This window comes from Athene cunicularia (genome assembly GCF_003259725.1).
Source record: "Athene cunicularia isolate RWA chromosome 4 unlocalized genomic scaffold, athCun1 chr4_part2, whole genome shotgun sequence".
Lineage (NCBI taxonomy): Eukaryota > Metazoa > Chordata > Aves > Strigiformes > Strigidae > Athene > Athene cunicularia.
The window spans coordinates 20,717,826-20,737,398 of NW_020799099.1; the positions used below are offsets into that span (position 1 = coordinate 20,717,826).

Here is a 19,573-nt window from a genome sequence, read left to right on the forward strand (position 1 = left end):
GTACCAAGGAGGAACCATCACACATACCAGCATCTCTATTTCATACAGAGCAGTAATTCCATGCCCAAATTTTCCCATGTGAACAAGCCTCTCCCTAGACAGTTTAATCCTCACTGTCCAGCTAAAATGCCTACTGCAACTGTGCTATCTCTATTTGCAGTAAGAAACGTCTCTAAATTTCCTTTATGGCATCTGTAGCTGGAAATTTTCCTGTCTCCCTTCTTTTTTTTAAAGAGAAGAAATGTTAATAATAACTGATTTGAACAGAATCAGGTGTAAAATTTTACAAAAGCCATAATTACTGCAGACAATTTTTTACCTTCCTTCTTGTTACTTATTATAAGTATGTATTTATTTATAAGGCAACAAAAATAATAAATAAAGGACATCTTCAGGCAGCTACTGACAAAAGAACTGCTAAGAGAATATACAGAAAACTACATTTAACGAATAACAGAGTTTATGAGATGTTCCAGCTCTTTGAAAACGGATCTGAAAGAATGCTCCTGAAGCCCAAATTCATCTGCAAAATCAAAGTCAATAATGACAGATTCGGAAGGCGGCAATGTTATTTCTTCATCTGTAGCTGTATTTTTGGTTGGTGACTTCCCACAGGCATCTATCATTCATTCAACAAAATCTACTCTGTGGCTCTTATTCAAATAGAATATATTTAACATCTTAAAATACTGAGCTTTGATTTGTTGCTCAGTCACAACAGAAAAGAGGTTAGTATTACTAGTTGGTCATACTGATCTAAACAATATGCATTCGAAGTTAAGAAGAAAAATGTTTGATTCAGCTTCCAACAGCTAATCTGCACTGAAGGAATAAGTCCCAAGAGACCACTGGCTCGCTCTGTGATGGAGGGAACCAGCTAATCCACCCAGCTCAGCAGCCTATCTCGGGAGGGCGCCTTTTTGCCAACCCAATGTCAGATACTTCTAACCTGTATGAAGATGCTGCATAACTTATGCTGAGATATCTTAGTTGGTAAGTGCTTCAAATACTACACAGTAAGCAGTATCTATCTGGACAAAAGGAACCAAGACAAACTCAGTTAAGGCCAACACTGAGGAAAAAGACCATGTGATGTCTGTGCTTGCCATATATTTCTAATAAAAATCAGTTGCCAAAAGGAAATAGAGCTGATTTACACACTGTCACTGTATGTTTTCTTCTGAGAAGTGTGGGAAATGTTGTTATCTTCATTCCTTACACAGTGTATTTAATTAATAATTAATGTATTCAATACATATGTTGCTTGATCAGTACATATGTAATTGTGGAATTGGATCACTACGTTTCAGCATATGATTTTTGCACATTTTTTTCATTAAAGGAAAATCTAGCTGGCTGCTCTAAAGCTTCACTCTGTATAGAAGTTGCCACAGTTAGTAAAATCACGGCAACTTCTGCACAGAATGAACTTGAGCAATAACAAATTAGGTATTTTAAGTTCTTAATTTTTGATTCAAGGTTGACTTGCAAGGCTTTCCCACAGTTTAATTCTTAGTCATTTAATTTTCTTAAGTCAACACTGAAAAAAAAATATTTAAAAACAAAGAGGAATCAATGCTTCTGCTGCTTTTTCACCTTAACATAAAAAAGAGGGAAGGAATGTTCTCTTAGGCTGACCAGATACAAAACAGACCCATCCATCAAAAGCCTTAAATGGTACCTAACCCAGGTAAAGGAAGAAACTAAGCCCATTTGCTTCTGAAGCTATGTCACTTATGCTGAATTTCCCAGTGTTACTGCACAGTCACCAAGACTTTCTATGGTTGGCAAGAAAGAAAAATTTGCTAGAAACCTCCTGAAAATGAAACCCAGCTGCTTAAGCACAATCCCAGATGTCTCCTGCACTGTGTAGCTTTGATAGATTAAATTGAGCATAAGAAAGAGATGAAATATTTATTAAAATTAAATTTGCAGGATGCATGTCAGTAAGCCTGAAAAACACTTTTTCAAATGAAGACAGGAAACCACATTTTTCACCCAAGCGGGTTAGGTTAGGCTATAGCAGTGGTATTCATGGAGCTCCTGAGATGCTTATGTTTCCTGCAGACTCCTTAGCTTTTATTCAAACCACTCATTCCAGAGACAGCGACCACAAATACTGTCTCTGACACCAGTGTATCAAACATTTATAAACAACACACTCAAATGAAATATTATATTTTACTCATCCACCAAAAGTTTAGTATTTTGAAGGCTGGAAAAAAGCTCAAATCACATGCAGTACTGTGTATAATGATACCGTGCCCTGCACACCAAATACTGCTGGCACAAACGAAACCCCCCTGCTCCATTTAAGGGAATGATATCAGATATTTAAGCAAACAAATATATTGAGACATCTCCAGGCTATCTGTTCCTCAAAACTTCACACTTGTATTGGCTTCTTCAAAGGAGCAGTGGAGGGAAGAGTTAATGTGGTAAAAGAGCAACAGAAAGCTTAAATTAATTAAGATAATATTTACAATTAAATTAAGTCACGGAAGCACTAAATACCTCAATTTTTCCAGTGATAAACATCTTGCATAAAATCTCCAAACACAGCTAGCATCTCTCTCCCCACGGTCCAGGTCTTGTCTGTCTCAGCAGATCTGTTATCCCTATGGTAAGCACTACTACAGACATGATTAGATTTTCCTTTCCTAGCTGTTCCTACCTTTCATCCTTCTGCAGGCAAACCATCTTAGAAAGGGTGGCACTCTCTTTCAAGGTGCTCTTGTCTCTCTTTTGGGGGATTAAGAAGCCCAGAAGAATTTTTTAGGGAGATAATCTTTGTAATCATTTAGCACTCAATTATTTCAAAATCCTGACTGATACAAATATCCATTCAAATACAGAACTATGACTTAATTCACACAGATGTGGTCTTCTTAGCAAAGCAAAACTAGTACACAAGACTAATATTTATTCTGTGGATTAATAATAAAGGGGCTGCAGGTCTCTGTGTGGCTCACTGAATACTTCTGAAACAGAACCAAAAGACCATTAACTTCATTCAGCAAAGCAGGAACAGAGACAAATCTAACACTTCCCATTGCTCTTGTGCTCCTTGGATACCTCTCGAGCATGTCACATGGACGCTGGATGAGCCCGAACAGCAGAGCTGTCCCAGAGGAGATCAGGGGTTTATTTGAAGAAGCCCAGCAAGCGACATTTCCCAAACATTCTTTCAAAAGAGGAGCAATGAATATCCCATTTCCTTTTCATGTGATGTTTATATGCTAAGACTCAAGTACCTTTTACACTGCTAAGCTAATGCAAAGCCAGACTTCATCAGAGGAAGAACAATATGCTTTCTTAGCGTGTACATTTTGAGTTGTAGTTACATAAACATGCAGTTCCTGAAGCAACAGTCCAAAAATTTGCTGATAGATGATCAGTACCATTGCAACATCACAGTAAGTCCAGATGTCATCAACATCAGTAGCATTAGAAAATATCTCCCTATAGTCAGTTTGTGGTGCAAAATACTAAAAACCAGTAGAGCTGCAAATAGCAGTTAGTAAATAGGTATGACTATCCTTGGTCTGGATCACCAAACTGACACACCAGTCCTGCCGTTTTTTTAAAGGAGTTAAGCCTCCACTTCTACAAAGTACTCAAGGAAGAGAGTAGTCCTGTCAGTCTCAAAGGGACCATTTAAATTTAAATCATATAGGTGTTGGAAGTAACTGCTGAGTAAACGCTTCGTTGCTACTTTAGCTAACACATGGCACATCTAGTTTCAGTCCACTTAACTATTCTGCTTTCTAGCACTCAAAAATCATGTGAAGCGTTTGCCAAACTGCAAAACAAGTCAGGCCTTCAAAGCCAGTATCTGTGTCAAGGCCAGACAGCTGAGGACCTGACACTCAGTGGGTGATAAACTCCAGTTCAGGACAAGTGGGTGCAAAGTACACTTACTGTGTCCTGAGTTGAACTGTACCTCCTCGAAAAATGAGGAGGGAGGGAATAAAGGAAGGAAAGATCCTAGTATTGCTATCTTCCCTCCAGGTATGATGCTGAAAAGATCAAATTTTGGGCATCTGTGATGCTCACCACAAGCTGCTTTTATTGCTGATTAATAGTGAGAGATTAATAGCTGAGGATGCCACATAATAGCTGCAGTATAAAAGATCTTGAACACACAGTCATGGTTATGCATTTAACAGCTGGGTTCATACTTTCGGTGGATTTTGCCATATGGTAACCAGGATCAGTTTACACTTACAGAATTATTACTTTAAACGCCTGCTGTACAACTACACTGCATAGCTACCTCGAGAGTAACACAGCTCAAAGATTACCTGTCCTCATGTTTCCCAAATCATCCTTCAGCTTTCAACAAGCCAATCAATGTCAGGTCCTATCTCCCAATTCCTGGAATTTTTAGCTTTAAGCCTCTGACTATTAAAATGCATCAAGAAGCGGCAAATATCACAGGCGGGAAGTGGAGGCCTGGCACTTTTCCAGACAACAACTAGACCAGCAGGTGAACATGAATTTTTTTGGATTAAACCAAAGTACAGTACTGCCTGCTAAATCCCTTGAGCAGTGAACTGTATGACAAGTAATTATACCAAAGAATTTTGTTACATCAGGTTTATATATTCACCAGATTGCAAGGATAATTAACAATTGCATCTACTCAAAAGTCCCTGTGGCTTTGGATCTGTTAATTGTAAAGGCTGATATGTCACTCCACAGCATGAGGCTGAAGTACACCAACAGAGAGCACCATAGGCATAAGCATTACACTCCTCGAAGATGCAGCTGGCTCCTGTCCAGTTTGCTCATACTTTCTCCCCAACATTTTTCACAAATGCTACACCCTTTCATTCAGAAAGACTTCTCTGTGATTTCCACATACTGGTTTAGGACAAACCTGTGACATGGTCAGTGCCTATTGGAAAGATGCTCATTTGTGGCTCTGCTTGGGATGCCATCAGTGCTAGTATAGGAAGATGGAAAAATCTGCCAAATCAATATTCTATCTCTACTCCACGTGGGTAAAATAGGCAGGAAAAGCTAATTTTTTGGTAAAGCTCCATTTTTACAGTAAGTTAAGGCTTACACTTTATTCCACGTATAGGACTGATACAGCTATGCAGTGCCAGAGGCAACGCATGCGGGCCAAAGCTACAATTTTGCCCCAAAACTCATCTTATTATGCAGCATTTATTTCTTTTTTTTAAGAGTTGAACTTTGCTCAGATTGTGGGACAGAAGAGAGGTGTTGGTTTTTTTTTTTAAAAAAAAGTGTTTTGGCAAGAAGAGCTTTTGTTACCTTTCCTTTACAGTACAATCCTCTAGTTTGTATCACTGAGCTCAGTTAAGATTTTTTTCTAAATGTTCAGTTAAATGAGCTTTTGGCCTACATTATTTATGTTTCCGTTTTCAAACGATGATTACATTTTCTGACTTTGCTTTTGAACATTTCCTTCAGAGAGATCTCCTTAAGTCTTAATTCCAGCCTGGAAAATTACCCCATGCAAGTTTAAAATGCGAGTTAGAGAAAATAGTGCTCAGTCCAAAAGCCTGAACACAAGATCTACAGTTCAGTCTGACTTACTAGCTCTGCTTTTCTTCCTTACATTTTGATCTCAAGTTTAGAGAAGATTAAATTCAGCCCAAAATACCCCAACTGATAGAGATGAGCAATGTCCAACATCGGTTTGTCAAGAACAAACCATGTCAGAAGTATTTAAATTCCTTCTAGAACAAGGTATAGGCCTTGTGGATATAAGGCAAGCAAGACTGTATGTGAACTGGAGAACAGGGCTAGCATTCAAAAATATTCTTAAGAAGATGGATAAACGACTGGGAGAAGTTGGGGTGCTATTCAGCCAGCATAACACAATAGATGGCTGGTATAACGCAATGCACACATGCAAGCAATGACACAAAGGAACACCCCGGTCCAAGTTCTGCATTTTGAGGAATATATGGAGAGACTGAAAAAATGCACAGCAGAGGTCAACAAACAAGTAAGTGGAGACACTCAAGACTACACAAATAGAATTGGGTTTAAACGAGAGCAGAGATGACCAGAGTACACTTAACACTAATTTTTCTAGAGGTGAGAACAGGGAGGCACTGGAACTGAATGCCTGGAAACCTGTGGTCTCCCCATCACTGAAGTCAGATATTGGTACTGAACATCATTTGCATATCAGAGGGACTGACTAAACTCTTGGCATTGCCTTCCTGCCCCACATCCAGCACAAATCTGACCCTGCATCAATGATATAACTATATTTGATATTAGCAACCATATGGAACTATCAGGATCTCCCCAATCACATGTACAGGTAAAAGGCAGACTCCACAAACGAATAATTCATGTCCCCACTGTGATCATCCTGCAAGGAAACAGAAGCTTTGAAGGTAAAGAATAGAAGCATCCTCTGAGCAAATTTAAGTTAGAATTAATATGGCTTTAGAAAACCTTGTGCTCAGCCTGAGGTATGGACTGAATTACTTAAAAGACCTTTAATTTGAATTTAAGCACTCTTTTCATAACAATTTCTGGCCTTGAAACTGCCTAGAGCAATGGAACTCTAACCCATAACCCAAACGCTAGGAGGAAGCAAAGTGTTACAGTCATGTAACTTAAAAAGAAATAAATACTTAAAGAATAGCATTGCACAATGCATAGCTTTACAAGATTGCTTTTAAGGATTTCCACTCCTAAAATTATCCTACAGCACTCAGTTTCAATCACTATCATTTTGTCTTTCTTTAACTGCTGAAAGATTTTGGGCTGGATTCCATCTCATGTTCAGTATTTCAGAGGAGGACATGGAGCTGGCGAGAGCACCCGTGGGAACCTGCATGGGAGCTCCCTGGCAAAGATCCTTCAGCACAAGCCTCTTGCCCTCTGAACGGTGCTGGCAAACAAGAAATACACAGTCCTCAGAAGGAAAAAAATCCTATGCTAAACCAGCCACTAGTTATACTTCCTGAAAAGTTTGCACAAGTGCTCAAAAATCAGGAAAAGATTTGACTGAAAAGATTTGATCTGAACTACTGGGAATTTGGGAACGTGTTTCAAACGCAAAATGTGAATTCATGAGCAGCTGAGTCTCCATTTATGCTACTGGGAATCTCCTACTGACACTTGTAGTTACACTGCTGATAAGACACAATATCTGAGGATCTTATCTTTTGGCCTAACTTTTGCATGGTTGTCTTTGTGCCTGGTGTTCTGCGGAGAGGGAAAAAAATCTTGGTCTCTTCTGGACAAGAGTAGTTTTCTGTGCACATCTTTCAGCAACCTACTGCATTTCTTCTACAGATCTGGCTAATATGTTTGCAGATGCTCCTAAGTCAGCATACATCTGCTTTCCTCTAAGGTCAATGCACCAAGATTCTCAGTGTCTTTAGGAGCACATTATTTTGGCATGGATAACTCTGAGGATAATCTAAGAACCCTCTTGTTTTTCAAGGGATCACACCAAAAAAAGTGTGAAAGCATTTATCCATCAAAATTTTAAAAGGGAGCAGAGAAACTAGTCAGACTCAGAAACATTTATGACTCCTGGTTTTGGGGGAGTTGATGCAGCCCCAGCTGCACTCCCTGCTTCGGCAGCAGAGGGTGCTGGCAGAATACTGAGGGTCCCTGCAAAAATATCCACAGCTGGTCAGTCAGGTGTGACAGCAATTTGTCCAGAGAGTGTACTTCACACAAGCATCATTTAGGAAGAACAGCACCAGTGAATGGTTTTAAACTAGGTTTTCCGCATCACCTGAAGTCTGTAAGATCTGCTCATCCCACACAAAATTGTGCAGCGTGCTCACTCCTATGCCTCATATCCAGCTTCTGCAGTCAAGTCTGAAAATGAGGTCAAACATTAGATATAAAACATCAGTCCAGTGGTTCTTGTGATTCGAGAACACGATCGACCAAGGATTCAAGCTTGAATCTGAGCTGCGTACACCGTTACACTTGGTGCAGACTCCTGCAGCCCAGCTGCTGCTCTGAATCCTGTTCTGAGCTACCACGCTCCCCCCAAGCCCAGCTGCTCCCGTGGACACCGCATCCACTTCCCACCACATGAAAGCTTTCAGGACAAATGGACTACACGGGTGGCACTGCTGTTTCTTCTGCTCCTTAGCTTTAGCATGTCTTACTAGGAAGCCAGAGTAAAATCATCTCAAGCATCAGAAAACCTCATAGTAGATGCTGAAGGGCTGTAGGTGAGGTCACAGAAAGTTTATCTGCTTAGTTAATGGAACAGATTAATTTATGAGAAAGAAAAATCCTCCTTGCTATGCATGTTTTTCTCTTCTCAGATGTGATACTCAGCTTGCTAGCTATCTGCTTCATTATAAAAACAACCAAGCCAAAACATCAGAAGTGTTGCATTAAATTATTTACCACTTTTTAAAAGACACTAAGCTTAACAAAAAAATGTCTTCTCCTTCAACGACAGGAATTTTACAGTTTTTCCAAAGAACATCCATACGTGACTGAAGCACACTACTGTAAGCACATTTATAAACTCCAGAAACACACCATGTCATTTACTGTGTCCTGAACTTGTTTTCAAATGCAACTGTTGTAACTTTCAAACCCATTAATACACATTCCTTATTTTCAGTCTCCATAATGAATAAAGCTACTATGATTCTGCTGTCAATCAAAATTCTGCCTTACTACTGCTAATTGGTGCCCCCTTTTCTTACTAGCTATGTCAAAATTTTGCTTCTTGATGGGCAAACCCGGCATTTTCACTTATAATTAGCAGTATGCTTTCCTGTTAAAACTGAAGCATGAACAAGTTCAGTCCTCCTCCAAGACCAGCACACTGTTTCTTAGTCTACAGTTACTATTAACCCCACCACCACCACCACTTCGCTGTTAAAAGGGGTAAAGCAGACACAAGTTACAAAAAGCGTAAGCCTAAAAGGCGCGAGATTTCTAAAGGCAGATTTAACATACCGCAGCTGCTTTAAAAGTTGTTCTTTGGAGCGGCGCAAGCCGTCTCAAGTTGCGCTACCAAGGGGCGAACAGCACCGGGAGCTGCTGCCTGTGCCGCCCCCGAGCCCCGAGCCTCGGCAGCATCCTCCGCACCGCCACTCCAGCCCCGCAGGACCAGAGCGACAGGCTTGAGCCATAAACCTTCCGCCCCATCCGCGGACACCTTCCCAAAGCCCGCTCCCAGCCGCGGCAGCCCTCCCCGCTCACCTCGGGCGTGCAGCCAGAGCAGCGCCAGCAGTATTATTTTTATCTATTAAGAAAGAGAAAAGTAGGGTTTGTGATTCATGAGCTTGTTTTTGATGATGCCTGTTCAGTTTGGCACTGATAAACTGGACTGCTGTAGCTAACGGAAGCCTGGCATCTCAGTGGGCAGATTCCACTACCACACTTCTAATGGTATTTGGCTCCAAAAAAGTGATCCCCTAGAAACTTTCTGGGGAAAATCTACATCTCTGATGCTTAGTGAAATGGAAATCTTTGAAGTGGCCCCCTAGCAGCTATCAGACAAGGATTAGTAATAACAGAATAAAATTCAGCCTACTGTGACTGAGATTAATCTGGCCAAAACATTCATAAACCAGCCCTTGACCAGGTATCGTAAATGTGATGAGCATTACTCCTCTCTTCCCAGTGATGTGTGGAATTTATTTTTCTTTCCTCATCCTTTTGTTTAAAACTCTATTACCTGCTTGATTACTACACCGTTTTACAATGCAACTGCCACACTGACATACATTTCTGTGCACATGATAGGAATACATCATTTATGTCAACATAATTTTTCAGTCTTTCTCATGTGTTTTCATTGGAATATATAGCAAGAAAGTAACATGGCAGTGTCTAAACTATTGTCTGAGTCCTAATCACAGATTTGCTTCACACATACCAGATTTCATGGGAAAAATTATCTTACTTCTAAAATTCATGTTTAACCTATATGCTGTCTTCAGAAAGCACACTTGATGTTTCCCTCCCAGCCTCCCACATAAGCCCAAAAAGCCCCAAACCCTTAGAGCAATGCTTCATCATCTGTTGACACCATTTTAAATGTTTCTATTACTAAAACAAAAAATCCCAAACTGCCACATATCACACATCTTTCATCAAATCTACAGAGCAGACCATTCTTCCTATGTCAAACATAGCATGACACTCCTGTGACCTTTTTGACAGCAAGATGCAAAAGTACCACTGTTTTGGACACAGGACAGACACCACAAGCCCCATTTGTATGACCATAAAGGACTGGATGCATCCAGAGCTGCAAACATCTGAATCTGAAAGGCTGCCATTAAAAGTATGGGAAATCTGAATGGGATGCTTTTAGGGTGCCAGCAGAATCAGTGCATCAAAAAAAGAGGTTCCTGTGCAGTCTAAAGCTAACGTGTTTAAAATCAATTCCCAATTCGTGTTTGTATCTGTCCAGGGATGTAACTAACAGAGTGCAGTAGCGAGGTCAAAACTCACAGTGGGAAGAATGAAATACAATTGGAAAGCTGCACCATGACTGGGGTCATGGTGTCAGCATGTGCTGGGATGGCCACAGTTACCTAGTCTGGCTCACTGAAGGAAAGCAAGATCTGCAAGTAGGCATACAAAAATCAGCTGAGGTAGAGCACCTCCTAAAAGTTACTGGCTTTCATCAGTTCTTTTTCAGAGAGACTTATTAACCGTTGGTGCCTAATAGGTATTTGTTAGGGTACGGATGGCAGGAGGACTCTTTTAGACAGAGAGTCAATGATGTATCTCTTTAAATCAGGTTTCCTTGCAAATCCATGCAGGATATATGGATATCAGCTGGTATTCCTCTTTGAGACAGGGTCCAAAAATAAAGCATAAATTACTTTAACACTTATTTTGATCATTTTATGGAAGAAAAAAAAGAGGGGAAAAAAAAGCGTAACATGGTTGCTCATGACACCATTGTCATGGATTTGATGACACCAGAGGTTTCCTCTCCTGTCCCATATTCCAATGTTTCTGACTTTAACATCAATAATACCGCCCAATTCAGCAGAGCAAACAGGTGACAGCTCAGTGATGGGAAGCAAAGAGAAGAGAGAGGTTCCTTGTGAATTACATGTCCTGTTCATGTTCCTCTGAGGTCTTCAGAGTTCAGTGTGTGAGCTGCAACTAAGGAATCTTTCTTACGGTGCATTTTTAATGAGGAGCAGGACACTCCCGTTGTTATAGCACAAATCAAAATAAATAAATAAAGCAAGCGATAATGGGCTGTAACGACAGGGTTTGTAGGCAGGCTGTCAGTACACATGGATCTTCCCTCAGTCCTGGGGAATACGTCAGTACTACACGCTTACTCACATAAAGTATTGTAAGCAAGCAGAAATACTGCAAATTATTGCCCTGATAGGGACATTGTACTTCTGAAAATGGAAAGAAAATTTTCAAGTCATCATAAATGTGGAAACAATATTTTCACATCATAGAGGATGACATCATTGTTTCCATAGTTGTTAATGTCATCAATGATGCAACCATATCTTTGATTTCTTCCCAATAATTATGATCTTTTCCTATATATTTTCTGTTCTATAAAAGCCCATTAAAATCCTTTGCTAAGCAGGAACAAGAATAAAAAAAGCTGCTTTTTTCCTAGTTAAAAAACCCAATCCAGTACTTAAACTACAATAAGTAATACCCACAAATGGAAGGCTCTTTTAGATGAAATCTACCCACTGCTGCTTTTCTTTGTGAAAAATGGCAGAAATTAATTCTTTAAGACACTATTTTCTAATATTTTTACTCGTTTTGTGGTGAAATACAGCATCCCCATTCGTGGAGCACAAACTCCAAAATAATTAAAAGATGCTTTCACTCCACTTTGAAAAACTGAAGCATTCAAACCCAGGGACAGGCAGACAACAAAAGCTGTGACACGCTTAGAAATCTCTGAAAAGACTCTTAAAAGGCACCAGAGAAGCAAGTTGAACCTCTTTTGCCAAGTTTCTTCCCTCCCACCCTGCTCCATCCATGGGGTGCTCCACCAGCAGCCCCGAGAGGAACAGTGTACCCCAACCCCTTCGAGGGGACTGCCACCACCTTGCAAACAGCCCCCATCCCCCTGCGGCCCAGCTGAAGGGGCCGTCTAGTATTCCAGGCACGTATTCCTCTGGGTTTTGTCTTTTTTTTTTTTTTTCCAGAGATCTGCCAATGTTTCCCCTCCCCTCTGTCACCTCCTCCCCCATTTGGAGAGGGTAAAACGGGAGCAAGAAGGGAGAAAATCCCATAACTTGTCCAAAGCATGCAAGGATGATTTGTGTTCTCACTTATGGGGTATGACTGTCACCGTTGATCTGCTTTCAGGCCTAGATTACATCTGATAAGGGCTGACCTTATTTGAGTATTCACACATTATGCACTCATGGAGAGCACGCTGGACACAAAAGTCCCTCAGATGTTCTGGGCATCAATCACGCTCACAGCGTGGAGGCTGCCAAACTTTTCTTCCCTTTAACTTGGGAGAGGAGAGGGCAGTCCAAGACAGACTTAATAAAGTTTAAAGCTGTGCCACAGTATATTTGGGGCCCATTGTCTTCTAAAAGTGTGCTTTTCAACAAATTCTCTACAGTTGCCATGGGCAACAACTCGTCTTTAACAAATTAGACTGTAGGGAGGAGGGAAAGTGAACAAAGGGCTTGCCAGGTCCTTTAAAACAAAAGCCAAACACCAAAACTCTCTCTTATTTGCCCTGTATTTGTAAAAAAAAAAAAAAAAAAAAAAGTAATTTCTCAAAATCATTCCTAAAAATGGAGCAATTTCAAAACATGTCTTAAGGCAAATCACATCCTTAAGAACTCATGAACCTATTGTTTGCCACGTGCAAACACACTCATTACCTCAAATAATGCATGCTTTTGTAAAGAATGTATTCTAAACATCACTAACCACTAAAACGTTTCATCGTTGCAATGACTGACACCTCTGTTTAAACTTCCCTGATTTTACAAGAATTACAAATTTTATAAACCTTTTGTTTCATCCTGCACATTTATTTTAAATTCTGACAGTCAGGAAGAAGTAAGAGCACACAGCAGGTGATGCATATGCTGCTCTGAAGTATACTTACCAGCAAGGCCCAGCTTAATTTGTGAAGTCTAAATTCTCATACACTATCATCATTACAGACAAAACAGACTCTATAGACTGCAAACTTTTATGGAGACAAACAAACAGCCCAAATAAACCATCACACCTCACTCTCAAACACTTTTTATTCCCCGTATCTGTAAACACCATGAAATGACTCTCAAAACAAGGTATAATTTGCTTTTCTAGAACATACTTGTTTATTCTGAAACCTACTTAGGCCATGTAAACTTTCTTTCTTTCTTCCGCAGCTGGTCACTCCAGCAGTAACAGCAAACTAAGACATTTTTTCATGACTGGAAAAAAGTAAGTATGAAACGCAAACACTCATCAACCAAAGCCTTGGACAGGGTGCCCTGAGGAGTTCAGTGTGTTTTCTCTTTTTCAGTTTTAGATGCTCTCAGTGATGGAGGGTTTGTTGCTGCAGTTTGGGAGATCAGTTCACAGTATGATCCATCTCATCATGGGGCAGTTCTGCTTTTCAGAGATGGTTGGTTGGGGTTTTTTCCTTCCAATTTAAAACCATTTATTTCTCATTTTATATGTGTCAAAAGTGACTGATCTTTGAGAAGAGCAGCAGCACAATGCCAAGAGAGGTGAAAAGACCTTTGGATTAAACCACAGGAAAAGTATATTGAGAAGGCAGTATTTTTCATGCACAAGAATCTAGTAGCTTCCAATAAAAGGGACAATATTCAAGATGATAGCATAGGAAAGTCCACTACCAGTTTCTCTAAATTTTAATTTAAGCCATTCCCAGCAGTAGCTTGGACACTCACGTGCCTTCAGGGGGTACATTTCCTAGTAAGGACCTGCTGTGGCCAGACATCAAGTACTGTAACATATTCTTTTTAAAATACAAATAGCAAATGTGGGGATTAGGACACAGTATGTTAACTGAGGCTGAGATTTAAGTCCAAGTGTCCTGTCTATAAAGCTGTGTTCAGTCTTAACTGAAGCATTCATTAGAAAGATTTTGGCTACACAGCATCTGGATCACAGTTTCAAAAAAATAACCATCTTAGTAATAGGCCCTACCCAGCCTAGTATGATTGGGTCTGTGGGATTTTTCTTGGTTAAAAAATAGCAGGCTTGTGTCCAGATGTCTCACACTGTGGCAAAACAAAACCACACTTAGCTACAAAGGCTAAAGACATCCCCTAAAGGTCATATAACATAAAGATCTCTGCAGTGACATGCTGGATCAGAGCAACAGCTCAGCTTGTCCATATTCCTGTCTCCAGTAAAAGGTCTTTACTTTTTATTAATTTTTAAATGCATTGCTTTTTAATTTCTTTGGGGTGTCTTCGGTCTTTTATTACGTAAAAGGTTAAATGGAAGAATTCAATTTGCCTCCTCTTCTTATATGTATTTTTTTACTTTCCTCCTTCTCTCTCCTCTTACTGAATACTTCTCTAACCAGCTCCCAAATTTTAAATTCCTTGCTCCTCTAGGAGATAGTTCATCTTGTATTTTAGTCACCCATCTGTTTCTGTTGCACCTTTTTATTGGCTGAGGTGGCCAGATATGCATGTAGTGTTCCCAGAGGGACATGGTACTCACTGAGCGACACACTTGACTTTCGGAAATCAGCTCTATCTGTTGTTTGGAGTCAAATGTTTTATTCACTTTTCTCACTGTGTAAAGCAGAAGATTTCATTGAGTTGTTCAGAAGGACAAGAAGAATATTTTTTGTATTCAGAGTTAATTCAACATTCAGGAAATATACCAGGATTTCATATTTTACAATGGGCATTTGCCAAAAATACTTTAACCTGCCTACTCATATCACTTTAGCAAATCTCTCACAGCTTTGCTTGATTCCTTCTGATGTAAGCTAATTTAGATAATTACTGTTTCCTTCTCTGAAGTCATTCCCTCCTGCAAAACCTAACATATCCAAAACCAATTCCAGAAGTAGCTTATTACTTCCTTCCTGGTTAACATGACAGGAACAGCATGCCCCCCAAATCTCCATTTCTCCTTTCCCTCTCAATATGACAAAGAATGAGGCTACAAGACAACACAAGAGGAAGACCAACAGAGATGAATGGTTTGGTGTGATGCTTGGGTACAGAGTGGAGGAGAAAAAGGAGAGGGCTGCAACTACCCTCAAAAACTCTTTTAATCATTCACACTATTTTTTCAGGGCTTTCCTCTCTCATCTATAGATGAGATCTGCAGAGAGCCTCCTGCTGTCCCCACTCGCTCGCCCACTCGGCTGCCGCGGGCAGAGCTGGCAGCTGCTCTTCAGCCCCTTTCGCCACCTGGGAACCTAAATTTAGCTCTCTAGCCTGGCCAGAAGAAAGGGTTGAAGGGTTGAGGGCAGATGGGCTCAGTCCTATTCTTGGCACACCGTTATGGAGCTTAGGCAACGCATGTGCATCTCTGCACACACTGACTCCTGCCTGGTACGTCATTGCACAAACCGACCATCTCCCTGCTGGGCAAGATCTTTCAAGGTGGTCATAATGCCAGTTAACATGCAAATTTGAAAGCATGAAATGTCAAGGTTTAAACCTACATCAATAAGCCACTCTATTGTAAATTTTATCTTCTGTAACAGAAAAACTACGCTAACAGGTTTTAGGCAAGCAAAAAAATAATAGGTAATGCTTTTATAACATACAGTGTTCTCACCAAATAAATAAGTTATGGCAGAGTCTCTTGGTACAGTATCAGTACATAATTTCGTATTTCAGAATTCCCTTCACCACAGTTTGCATTTCAGTCTCCAAGCTATTCTTCCAAGCAATAAATGGACAAAGACATAGATTTATTCCTCCCCTACGACAAATGCATGTCTGATGCATTTGGAAATTGTCCTACAAATTCAAGACAGTCATCTGCCAAAATAAATCCGACACTAAATGCTTGCAGAGGATTTTTTTTTATTCCATACCTCTTATTTACTGGTTAACAATTCCCAGTTGAAATATTTGTTAACTGAGCAAAACAACATGATCCTCTGTTTGCAATCACATTGCTTTATAGCTTGGACTTGACAGCAGACAACCCCAAAGAACCACAGTGGCACACTGGTTTTAGATGCCCAGGCCTCCAGGGAGGTTAATGCCATAGTATACACCCACTATTTATAACTTTCCTATAATGACAGGTGCACAAAGACCACAGAAGTAACCACACACACAAAAAGTAAATGCATTCCATTACTTCAGTGTCGCAAAGAGCACAAGCAGTACTTCACATCAAAATAAATCTAAGCTGTATTTACAGGCTTGCCACAAGCACATTACAAAAAAGGAAAAAAAAAACCAAACAAATTTCACTTCATTGCTACTAAATTCTTTGTAGCAAAAGATATGTCAAAACCTCAAAGCAGTCCCTAAGGTGACATAAACACAATATAACCTGAGTCACTTCTAACTAGTATGATAAACTTGAAGGCAAGTAGAAATTTGCATAGTCTACCGGGCTACTGAATTTTCAAGTCGTAATTTCAGAATTGCCTACTTCTACAATTTATTTAAAACAAATCTATATATGAAGATATTAGACTTCAACAGTATCTCTTCTTTTGGTGAAAGGTTTTGTTTGCTTGTTTGTGCTTTCATAGCTAAAATACGTATTAAACATTTAAAAAAATCCCTTGTCTCTGCCTCTTTAAATAAGTAGACAGCTTCTTTAGTCCTTCACATTCCTTCACCTGTCCCCAGTTACACAGCACAGCTGCTTGCGGGTTTAAGATTTTTTTGTGAAGTAACAGTTCATGATAATCTCATTAAATCCTTTCTAACACTTTCCAGTTCATACAGGATTTCCTTTGCTGAGATGAGTGGAGCGAGGATTGGCTGTTTAAGCAATCTCTGTGCAAAAAAAAAAAAAGTCACCCAAAGCCCTCCTTGCAGAGCAACCCTCAGCAGTCGGAGGGTGCGGGGGAACCAAAGCTTGGCCCCAAGCAAGGAGCTGTAACAAATCCAGAGATGCAGTAGTTCTCTTCCCTCTCTCTCTCTCTCCAGATGAAAATCAGCATTGAACGTGTAATCCCCAGTATCTTTTGCATGTAAAACAAATCATGTGCTAAGCAAGCTCCTTTACCTGTAAATAATTTTGTTTAAATGTAGACAGGTACCTCTCTCTGCTAGCCTAGGAAGTATTATCTCAAAGGAGGCACGGAGTTGCACTTTCTGGAGGGGGCTCCACAACTAGGTTGGCTGTTCATACATCTCAGCCATTCCCAAGAATGGGAAACAGCCTCTCCAGGGGGAACAGAGAGTGTGAAACAAAAGTGAGACAACAAAAGGTCTGATTATTTTATAGATATGCCTTCTATCAGATCTTACGAACCATGCTGTGGGTTGTCCTGAAAGCATTTTCGAGGAGAGGGACCTCCAGACAGAAGCCTTGGTGATGAGCAGATGTAAGCAAGACATTAGGAGTGACAGGGAGAAAAACTGGGATGTCTTAAACTTCTCAATGAGAAAACTGTAACAATTTTTAGGGTCCATTACAAAAATTTCTATAGCATCAACTACTTCTATCAAAACAGTCAGTTTTCATTTCACTATACATGGTCTCATCAACTGCAGTTTAATGGGATTTTTCCCCTATTTACATGCACTTAAATGGCAAACACACATTTCCTGCTCCAAATGCCAAAACCTACTTTTTCAACCTGCCTGCCTAAACCCATCCAAAATGAGCAATGCAAAACGTGCAAGACAGTTTAAAGTCTGTAGAAAGGGCTGGCCAGCTCAGGTATCTGGATAGCAAATAGTTTTACAGGCCTTTCAGTGGCTTAAATCCAGGACAGCTCTGCAGTGATTTATTTGTCTCCAACAGCTCTAGGGTGGCCTTATGTAAAATTAGCTGGTAATCACAAACCAGATCCCTGGTGGGCATGTTCCACACCCAAAGCAGCATTGACTGGTGCTCTCTTGCTGAGGGTCGCAGGAGAAAGACCAAAGACTGAGGGGTGGATGCAGGGATATCTCATGCCATCAGAAGGAATGAGGCTCAGCAGCAGAGCATTATGCTAGGATTTTGCAGGATCAAAGCACAGATCATCTTATTTAAGCCATAAATACAGGTGTCACTTTTTATGATGGCCCTGCTAGCACTTTGAATAAGCATTAAGCACAGTTTGTAAGGGTTATGCAGAATTTGTCTTTCAGAAACATACCCCCTTAAGAGCACACAGCGTAGGCTGCTTGCAGTCTGTGTTGGTACTGAAGTTTACGTTTTTTATCTGGCAAGGTGAAAATTGTCCCTTCATCTCAGTGCGGAAGGGAGAAAAATTTATTGGCACAACCTGTGTGTTCACCACTGAGGACAGTTCTGATGTCTGAGACTTCACTGATAAAGACTTTTTGCATCATTTTAACACCTTATTTGAGATAGAGCTGGTTGCAAATCTCCATGCACTGGAAATCTGCAAGTCTTGCCACCACCTCCTCTGCTGCAGGGCACCATCAATATGCTGCCCTTTCCTGCAGGCTCCAGCTTTATCCGTAACACAAATATGCTTCTCAAAAACCCTGTGAAATATAATCAATGGTATAAGCCTCACTGGACGGTGCAGTAACATACTTTTCAATTCTTGCATGCTCTTAAAGTGAAGACTGCCAATCAATGAGCTCCCAGCCGCTCACTGCAACCAAACATGCTCTGGTCAGGCATAACTAGACCAACAATTATCACATGAGTCTTATCATACTGACCTCGCCTCAGTGTCAGTCATCACTGAAAGGGCTGCCCAAGTAATCCATAGTAATTGCTTGGCACTTGTCATCTCTGGTACCACAAAAGAATTTTGCCCAATCTCTGAAAAGCAGCACGTGCATACACCAAAACCATACTGACATGCTTATTCCATGAAATCACCCGGTGCTGGCACCGGCCACTCGGTTCTGTGTTAGAGGAGGCTCTTGGGAGCTCGTTAAACTTCGACCACTAAACTCCTCAAGTATAACTGATGTTGCATTTTTTTTTTCCCCTGCCTGCAGTGCAATTCCATCCACCTCCACCAGAACATCCAAGCAAGACAGAGGCTAATGTGTAGTACCTATAATTTTTGTTTGGCTGGGATAAGTCAGCAACATCTGCATGGTCAGTGCCAATGCAAGTCTGTTATGTTCATTGTCTCTCAATGACCTTAAAAACATCATCAAGCTGTGGCTGGTAATTCTCATACTCTCAGATGAAAGTTAGAAGGTGATGGGAGACTCCCAAATCTAACACAACCAAAACAAATACAGAAATACAACTTTTTTCTTGAACGATTCCCCACTATCTGTAAGAGATGTGATTCACACAGATGTTACAGTTTTATGCTCTTAATTCCTATTATATTCACTCAGGTCTAACATAATAAGCACTGTGTGTCTAGATTCAGTTTTGCCACGTTTTTAATTAATTTTGACTGATCTATTTTTGATATATTCTCTGTATGTACCTTCATTAAAATGTGCTAATTTAGTTCTCTAGATGTAGATAATACATTTAATATGTTAATCTCAGCAGTTGC

At 40.3% G+C, this 19,573-nt stretch overlaps 1 protein-coding gene across 4 annotated transcripts in view; it reads right to left on the bottom strand.

Annotated features, from left to right (window-relative positions):
- Positions 1–19,190, bottom strand: part of BMPR1B (bone morphogenetic protein receptor type 1B) — a 91,608-nt gene extending 72,418 nt beyond the window's left edge. For 2 of the 4 annotated variants that reach the window (XM_026847537.1, XM_026847536.1), the window contains exon 1: positions 19,112–19,190. In XM_026847537.1, the coding sequence (XP_026703338.1) occupies positions 19,112–19,154 (43 nt within the window). In that variant the 5' untranslated portion in view covers positions 19,155–19,190. Of the gene's footprint in view, positions 1–8,940; positions 8,990–9,186; positions 9,212–19,111 lie in introns of those variants that run through there. The other 2 variants (XM_026847540.1, XM_026847541.1) reach the window with 2 other exon arrangements.
- Between the last annotated feature and the right edge of the window lie 383 nt (positions 19,191–19,573).